A 10,003-nucleotide genomic window follows, 5' to 3' on the forward strand; every position below is an offset into this window, starting at 1 on the left:
TCAAGTTTTCAAAAACCAAGACCTCCATCTTCTTTAAAATAACAGATATCCTTCTAGGCACACTAATGAATACCCTTCTTACCTCGATTTTTTTGCCACCAGGATTTTGCTATTAAACCTTCCAATTTAGTACAAAGGGACTTAGGAAATAAAAAACAAGCCATTGAGTATGTTGGGATGGATTGAAGAATAGCCTTAATAAATACCTCCTTTCCTCCTTGAGAAAGATGTTTTATACTCCTATTATCTATTCGTAGCTGTAATATATCCTTCAAGCTTTGAAAATACGCTTTCTTCATTCTTTCCACTAGATTAGGTAGTCTCAAATACCATTCTGGATCGTTTGAACTACGTACTCCAAGCACTCTGGTTATTGTTCTTTTATCCCCTTCTTGCGTATTAGAGTTGAAAAAATTAGTAGATTTAGTATAGTTAACACTTTGACCCGAACAAATTTCATATTCATGTAGAATATGCTTCAATAAAGTTGCTTCTCTTTCAGTGGCCTTCCCAAACAGAATGCAATTGTCCGCAAATAACAGATGTGAAACCTGCGATCCACTTCTACTTGCCTTGACTCCTCTACTACTTTTTCTTTCATTGCTGGCCTCATTAGACTAGATAGGCCTTCACCACAAAATAAAAATAAAAAGGAGTTCAAAGGATCCCCCTGTCTTAGACCTCTAAAAGGGATAAAATTTTGTCTGGTATAACCATTAAAGACCACCGAGCATGATACTGTAGTTACACATTTCATTAACGAATCAACCCAGTCTAAGTCAAATCATATTTTATTCATTATTCCTTCCATAAAATTCAATTCAACCCTATCATACGCTTTACTCATATCCAACTTCACCGCCATAAACCATTTTTTCCCCACCCTTTTGTGCTTTAAAGTATGAAGAAGTTCATAGGCCAATAAAGCATGATCAAAAATCAATCTCCTAGGCACAAAAGCACTTTGTGTCGAATCAATACATTTATCCATTACAATTCAGAGGCGATTAGCAATGACTTTAGCCATCAATTTATAGAGCACATTGCACAAACTAATAGGTCTGAGTTGAGTAATATTCAAAGGATTTGGAGCTTTCGAAATTAACACAATATTAGTCTTATTGATTGCACTTAGATCCGTACCTTCGTTCAGTAGATTAAGGCAAAAGGATGTAACATCTTCCCCAATAATTGACCAACACTTTTAATAGAATCCATCCTTTCTTGGCGCTTTTGTAGGACCCAATTCTTTTAATGCCTCTCAGATCTCCTCCTTCATGTAGCTTGCTTTTAGTTTTGAATTGTCTTCATAAAACATGCAACGATCAATACCCGACAAAATGTGGTTATAGTTTCCCCTTCTTCCAGCAGAAAACAAATGTTGAAAATACGATCTAGCTATCACTTCCATTTTCTCAAGTCCATCTGTTTCCCTACCATCTTCAGATTACATTTTATGAATAAAATTCCTTCGTCTCTGTGTCACCTATTTATGAAAAAAAGTAGTATTTTTGTCTCATAATTTCAGCCAATTAACTCGCGTTCTTTGTTCCCAGTAACGCTCATCTTTTTCAATCTCAAAATTAAGTTCAATTTTTGTATCAATGAGTTCTGCTAAATTTTCATCACTTCTCTCATCTTCCAGCAATTTTTTCAACTTAAAAGTTAACACCTCCTTCTTCTCTTTTCTACTATATCGAATTTCATCAGCCCATCTCTGCAACCCTCTTTTAACACTTTTCAGCTTACTCAATAAATCTCTTGTGGAATTTTCCCAAATATTTCTAAACTTTTTAATAAATGATTCTTCCATAACCCACCATGCTTCGAATTTGAGACTTCTATCAATTCGCCTCTTATCTTTACGTTTTGTAGTAATAAGCAGTGGGCAACGGTCTGAAAAAGAATGAGAAAGATGCTGAATTTGAGATTCAGGAAAAAGAGATAACCATTCATCAGTAGCCACACCCCTATCTAAACGTTCTTGGATATTTTTTTCTAGTAAATTACCCCTCTCCCACAGGAACCAGTTCCCAGAAAAACCTACATCCACTAAATTGCAATCTTTTAACACCTTTCGAAAAGTTTCCATTCTCCCCTCTTTACGAATTAAACTACCCCTTTTTTTTCAAAACCATACAGAATTTCATTAAAGTCCCCACATACCATCCATGGAAGTTCCCCAACATTACATAATTGCCTTAAAAGATTTCATGTTTCATCTCTATCTTGTTGATAAGGAGATCCATAAAACCCAGTAAGTCTCCATTTGTTACCTTCATCCACGTCCTCTACTACTACATCAATATGCCTTTTCAAAAAAAATTGAATCATAACATTAGTATCGCCGTTCCAAGCCAAGCATAACCCACCTCTAGAACCAATTGATTCTAATCAATGCCATTCAGAAAACCACAGCTTTTTTGAACTCTTTCCATTTGACTCCTACTGATTTTTGTCTCCATAAAAAAGATCATTTGGGGATTATACAACTTCAGCGAATGCCGAAGTCTTCGAACTGTCTGTGGGCTCCTCAAACCATGGACATTCCAACTTAATATTTTCATTGCACCCGGTCGGCTTGCCTCTTGATAGTCGCCGATGATAAATGATTAGTTTCCACCATTCTCCAATTCCTTACCACTATAGTGTTGACCTCTTCCCTGGCTGTTAAATCTTCAATCTCCCCTCTAGACCTCTTTTTACCTTCATTTCCAATTAACACACCATTTTCTAGATCATGTTCTATTGTAGTATGGAAATATTCTGCACATGAGTTATCACCTCCTTGACGTGAAGTAGGCAATCTCCCTTCCAAATTTATTCCTAATATTGGATATATATTATTCCTATTTCCTGTGTTTTTTCCAAGAACCCCCAATTTATTCCCTAAAATTTGACATCCCACTCGATTTCCACCCCATTCTCCCTCTCTTTCCTCATGTAACCAAACGCTATTCATTGCTAGAGCTCTTCAAGATTGAGCTCACAATGATAAATCCCACCCTATTTCAGCAATTTCCACACCTAGTGCCATTTTTGCTTTACAAAAAGAATCACTATGGCTTAAACGACCACAATAAAAATAGAAAAGTGACAGTCTTTCATATTTAAATCGGACGTATGAGCATTTTTCATAAAACATAAGCTATTTCTTTCTTTTCAAAGGTCATCGTATATCAATTTGGACTCTTATCCTCATGTAGTTTCGATTTTCTTTCCCCAGATTAGAGTCATCATACTCCATAAAATTCCCTATAAAATTACCCAGTCGCAATGCCAGATTTTCAGAGAAATAACCAATAGAAATATCATGGATCTGTACCCAAAAAGGTGTAAAGATTAAAGGGAGTTTTAATGGATTCTCCGCCCATTGCAGCTTGTATAACACCAATAAATTATTATTGAAGGTCCATGGAGATCCCTTTAAAACCCTATCCATATCCATGACATGAAAAAATTGAAACAAGTACCTTTTCTCCTCAAGATCTCGAATTTGAACACCTCGAACAGGATGCCATAAATTTGTCATGGTGCTTTTCATTGCTGGAAAATGAATGATGCTGGCTGTTAGAAAGCATCCCACTAATTGAAAAGCCTCCACCTCCCTTTCTGTATTTGGCTTGACTTGTATTTGTAGGATTTCATCTTCCTCCTCATTAATCATTAATCCAGCGAATTTTGATTCCATAATTGAAAACAAAACTTGATCGTATGTTTCAATTGGCCAATGGAAATAAAGAAAGAAAATTGGGTAATACCCGTTGTCAAAACAAAACAAAGACTTAAAAAAAAAAACCTAAAACCTGCCAGAGAGAGCCAACAAAGACATGCTAGAGTAGCAGACTTAAGATAACATTTCTTTTTCTTACGAATCCTATTGTTTATATATATATATTAGTTTTTCTACTTTAACTTAAAAATTTTAGTTACGATGTTTTAAAATTTTATAAATCTATTTCAAGTACAAATTTTAGTTTCTTACACAAATATATATAATTATTTCCCATAAAAATAAAAATTGAATTAAAAGCACTTATATATACACAAGAATAAATAATAAATTAATTTTTGAATTTATACACATTTAAAATAAATATTAATAATTTATTTATTAATTTTGTACTTATCCAAAATGATTTATTCTATATGCACACATTTTAATTATTTAAAATTTTATTTTATTTTTAAAAAATCATTTTTTATTAATGTGACATGTCACATCAACATATTATCACGTGGCAGCTTATAGTGGTTTGCGTCAGTTATGTCAACACAATACCATTGAAAATTTAATTGAGTACACAAAGTAATTTTAAATTTTTACTGAGGATTTATTTTTAACCCTTAAAAAAAAAAAAAAAAAACCCTCTACTCAGCGCTAAACCCAAACATCTAGCATATGTTCATGTATTTACTTTTATTACCAATTATAAATATACATAGACAGATAATGTTTCAAACATAAATCATGATAATTTTAATTTACAATCAGTATTGATTTTCAACTCATGCTTCACGTTCAGCATAGTTAAAATTTAAAGATTACAATATGGTCCAAGTTTCTATTCTCTCTATATATTTAAAATTTGGTCACCATATTTTATTTTTAATTATTTAGTTTCTCTATTTTTGAATTTAAAATTTGAATTCAATTGTTAATATTATTAAAATTCTTTTATTAAATTTATTGGTGTGACATTCCAAACTTTAATTAAAAAACACACATTCGATAATTATGTGAGAAAATTGGCATTGTAATGAATTTAAATTTAACAAAGTATTTTAATGATGTTATCAATTTTAAAATTCATGTTACATTTTAATTAAAATAAGATATTTATGTTAATTAATGGCATTATAAAGATTGAGGTGCTAAATTATGTTGAAAATGAAATATAAAAATTATAATTCAAATTTGAGCATATTATAGTGACTAAAATTGGTGTTTGGCCATTTTATACACTAGAGAAAATAATGGGACCAACATTAAAAATTAACCATTATTATTAATAATGTAAAAAGAAAGAAGAGCGTAGGGCTTTTTTATATATAGTAGTATAGATATGTACAAATAGCAAGCATGTTATTTATAAATAACTAATATCAAGTAAGACGGTATTGTATTGCTGTGGTGACAAAAACTTCTTCATGGTCAACAAAATATAGACAAAGTTGCAAATATATATATATACACAACATGAATACATAACTTGAAAAGCGGAAATATAGCATATACGAGTGTCCCAGAAATGAATGGTTGAGATGTAGATATTAGGAATCATTAGAGTGGTGAATTGCATTATATAAGGTATTATACATTTGTATATTTTTATAGTATTGAATATGAATATTAACGCAGTTGCTGCAACTATAATCTCCACTATATACAAAAACAATTGCTTTTATTACTAAAATATATACTAAAATATATACATCAACCATCGTTAATGAATTTAAGATTGTCGAATTTGTGTTCCTAAAACATAATTTCAATTTCATTATGCACAATTCAACAAACTTATCATGTTAATTGGAATTATGTTAGAGCATATATAATACCTATTTAAAATTTTGTTGTTTTAGGAAAGTTGAAATTCTTGTACACTTTGAGGGTGGAGAAGTGGAAATAAAATAAATTTTGACACTGCTTGGTTGAGAAGAGGAAAAAAAATAGGAGAGATGACCATTTTTCACACCCTCATGCAAAAAAATCAATCCCCCAAATTAGAATGATGAGAGAGAATGTGAGAATCCCCAAATTAGAATGATGAGAGAGAATGTGAGAGGTGTATGTTAAATTTAAAATTATGCACTTTTTGAATATTTTATTTTCTTTCCTTTCATTTTTCAACTTTACCGAGCAATGCTTAAAAAAAATATAATCTTCTTTCCATTTTTCCATCTTCCCTATCATATGGAAAGATGAAAAATTCTAAGGATAGAAAAATAGAAAAATGAAAAATATAGATTTTCTTTTTCCATAGATGTGCTCGGTAGGAAAGATGAAAAATGGAGAAAAGAAAGAAAAAAAGAAAGATTGCGTAGCCTTGCACTATCAGATTTCATATATATTTAGTATATATGTAATGAAGACCTAAGTTAAATATAAAACGTGTATATAAAAGAAAATTTAAAAATTAATCATTGCTGATAAACCGATTTTTAGGACAATGAATCCATTTATAGCTCGGTAGAGTGAAAAGAAATAAAAAAAATGAAAAATTGAAGGATGGAAAATTAAAGAAAATGAACATAATTTTTTTTCCATAAATTTGCTTGGTAAAAGATGAAAAAATAAAATTTTCTTTTCTATCTATTACTTGATAGAGTTGAAAAAAAATTTAAAAATATATAATTTTGAATAAACATACACATTTTCATCATTTTCTCACCTCTCATCTTTCTAATTTGAAATGATTAATTTTTATACATTAAGATAAAAATGAACATATCTTCAATTTTCTTTTCGCTCCCCGAAAATGATTCCAAATATTCTATTCAGTACAAAACGATTTCTTTATAGGTTGTCTGAGGCATGACTAGTGATTCTTTTTTCTTAGTAAAAAAAAATTATAATAATAAGAGAAAAAGATAACATAGAATGGGCTAATCCACTACTAAAATTATTTTGATGAATCAGGTCTTCTAAGTTAGGAAAAAGATCAAATTTTATAACTTAAGAAAGAAGAACACAAATCTCGAGATTCCATAAATCTTTAAGAAAACACATGCTATCTTATACGGTACAAATATTCTAAAATTATTTAAAGATATGTGGCATACGAAGACTTGAAAAGAAAATGAAAAATCTGGATAGAATAGATTAAATATTGATGGAAATTAATTTTTGTGTTTTTTTTTCTATCTAGTTGCATTTAACTCTGAGGAATAACAATAAATTTTCTAATGCTAACCGCGCAAAAGGTTCCTAAGGACAGACACTAGTAATAGATGGTCAGATTATCGGCTAAATCCAGGGTCTGAAAGAAACCTAAAATCACCGACACTTTGTACTATCTGCAAATTTTTTCCATCAAAATGACTTACAGACAGTTCTTAAGTATTGTGATTTAACATTGAGTTCAAAGATCTTAAAATGTATACATTATGACTGCCCTTTGAAGCTCATCTATCACACATCGAACTACCTAATCATCAGCTTTCAAATTCAGAACAGAATGAACATCTAAAGAGCTCATCATTCAGCTTAGACCGGAAACATGAACACTAAGCTAAGGTAGCAATAACCCAACTTTTAAGGGAGGCAGAGAATAAGGTAAAGGTCTCTGTTTCTCCTCACAGGTCGTGGCAACAAATTCCTTTTCCTACATATATACAAGACAAGCAGAATACACCTCTCGATAATGATAAAAGTAGTCTGTCAATCAAACTAAAGAAGCCACTGCAAACAATTGTATAGCTTTTGACTTCAAAACTATAAATACGAACATGTAAAGGTACTCCAAAAGTCGAGGACAGATAATGAGGAACAGACACTTTAATATCCCTATATAATCTAAAACTGTTCATCCAAAATCATTCAACTTAAATGATAGTAAAAAAACTTATATCAATTATAGCATGTTTTCACATGGCAGCTTAATGATAGGATGACAGTTTTGTAGCATGTAATGGGAAAACATTATGTACCTTATGAGACCAAAATGCAGGTCAAGATATCATAATGCAATACACAGTCCTTACACTCCACATGATAGTATAGAGGGAAAACATTGATGATAAGTGTGCTGGGAAATTATATTGCTTGGTTTATAACGACAGTTTTTTATATGGAGCAATGATAACAAATATATCACCTGGTAGTAGCTCAGTTGCTCAGAAATCCAGATATGCATCCTGCAGCCGTTTATGCGTTTCTTACTAGTGATAGATATGAAACCGAAAAAGCTTCAACTATAGTTCACATCATCCTACACTTGAACACTTCTAAGGAGTTCCAACTGCATCCTTAAACAGGGAAGAATATAGGAGTGGTAAATGAAATAAACCAAAATGAAACAACATCCAAAAACAGTTTTCTTGCCCCAAGTATTAAAACATCTGTAATAATCTGGTTCAAGCAAAACAATCTCTATCCAAAATAAGCAAAAATTCCAAGACAAGGGCCAAATTCTAAAGGCTAATGCAAAACAAACCAAGTTATCAGAAAATATACACAGTAGCATGGCGATAAAAAACCAGACTAGCTGATGTAATAACCACCCACACAAATATGATCCACCAAGCCATAAATAAGGATGCTTCTTTAATAAAAGCAGAACAAGGCAATGAACCACAAACCAAGTTGTATTTGTCAAATGAGTTAGTGTCAACCTGAGATAATCCAAGAAAAACAAGTACCAATACCGGTGGAGCTAAGAATTGCAAAACTGCAAGGCAGAAGTAGTGGTTGTGCAAGAAAATTTTTGCACGGCTAAAATCCAAATCTGAGACCTTACTGGCATGTAACCTTAGATACCAAGACAAAACTGCTTCATTCAAAAACATCTGCAGGTTTGAACGTGAAGCCACAACTTGTAAAACTCCAGAAAGCAATAAGCACAAAATCCTAAGCTTCGTAAAATCCAATTTTGAGAAACCCACATTTCCCACCAATTTGTCAGCAACCCCACCATTGTGACTATTCTTGTTAACAAGGATTTCAGCTAATGGATTAATCCAAAGTAAAGCTGTGAACAAAGTTAACATATAATTGGCATATAAAATCGTTCTAGCAAACCATCCGCAAGAAATTATGGACAAATTCCACCTAAGCTGATCAGTTCCAAACCAAAAGGACCGTGCATTCCTGCCGGCAGGCATATACAAAAAACTAGCAAGGAATCCCATCAAAACAGCAAGAAGAATCCTCCAAGACCCTTCAACTGAATCGAAATGGAAATCGAAAACAGGTGGTCCAATTCCAGAACAAAACATAATCCCTACAAGAAACCCCAAAACGCCATTACTAAATTGCTTCTCCGATCTCTTAGAAGAAGAGTTCTCAAACGATATCTTTGCAAGTGCCAAAAACGCTTTGGTTAAACCAATGAATCCAAAAATAACCGGTATTAAGTTCCCATTTATGAGAACCCTAGAACCCGGCTCAGAGTCACCTAAACACTTTGAAAGACACAAACATGAAATGCCCAGAAAGGAGAAAACGAAAGAATTCCGATACTCATTGAAAAAGAGCCTTGTTTGAAGATGACCGTCTTCGAGTTTCAGCCTAAAGATCTGGGCATTGTTCTCATCGAACTCGAACTTGACTTTACATTTGTTCCTCTTTTTGAGATCCCCATTGGGTATTGATGACAAATAATGGTGATCATCAAGTTGAGAACCTGAATCAGAGGAAGGTCTACGAGTAGCGAGCTCTAAGACCAGAGGAAGCATTGTTGGCGCTGCCTGCTTTTCCAAGGTGGACGTAAGTGTGGAGACCAGTGAGAAAGAAAATAGGTATTTTAAAGAAAGTGAGGATTTGAGCGAGTGATAGAGAGAGCAAGGTCTGGAGTAGAAGGTGCTTGTAGATGTGAAAGAAGGGTAACAATGACATTGTGTTTTTCTCCAAAGAGGTTTTTGTTTGACAAACTTGAGTTATGTTATGTTTAGGAAGAGTTTTGCAGTTTGGGCATTTGGGTCTTAAATAATTCCACCACTCCGCTTAATGCTCACTTTCATATTTATTCTTTAACATTAAAAATAAAATAAAAGGATGTAGTTTGAGGAGAAAGTGAATATGAAATCAAATATGGGTGAATTCTTTTGTTTTGAATAAACAAAGCATAAATGACAAGTTGTATGGGTGATTCCAACTCTTCGATTGTTAATTGTCTTTGAAGCTTCTGCCATGCTTTACTCTTAAATTGTATAACTTGTAGAATTTATAAAATAAATCTATAATATAACTTAATAAACCAGGATCTATCATGTCAAAACATTAAGAATAAATCAAGAACAAAACTAGATGCGGAAGCGTACCTGAATCCATGGGTTCCTT

General features: G+C 32.4%; 1 protein-coding gene and 1 pseudogene across 1 annotated transcript; both read right to left on the bottom strand.

The window, feature by feature from the left end:
* Positions 1-1,516: 1,516 nt before the first annotated feature.
* On the bottom strand, positions 1,517-2,092 carry LOC108451102 (uncharacterized). Its single transcript, XM_017748836.1, has one exon. The coding sequence runs from the start codon at positions 2,090-2,092 to the stop codon at positions 1,517-1,519; it is 576 nt and encodes a 191-aa protein (XP_017604325.1).
* Positions 2,093-7,415: 5,323 nt separating this feature from the next.
* On the bottom strand, positions 7,416-9,659 carry LOC108450486 (uncharacterized; annotated as a pseudogene).
* Between the last annotated feature and the right edge of the window lie 344 nt (positions 9,660-10,003).

The sequence above is a fragment of the Gossypium arboreum genome, chromosome 8, assembly GCF_025698485.1.
Source record: "Gossypium arboreum isolate Shixiya-1 chromosome 8, ASM2569848v2, whole genome shotgun sequence".
Lineage (NCBI taxonomy): Eukaryota > Viridiplantae > Streptophyta > Magnoliopsida > Malvales > Malvaceae > Gossypium > Gossypium arboreum.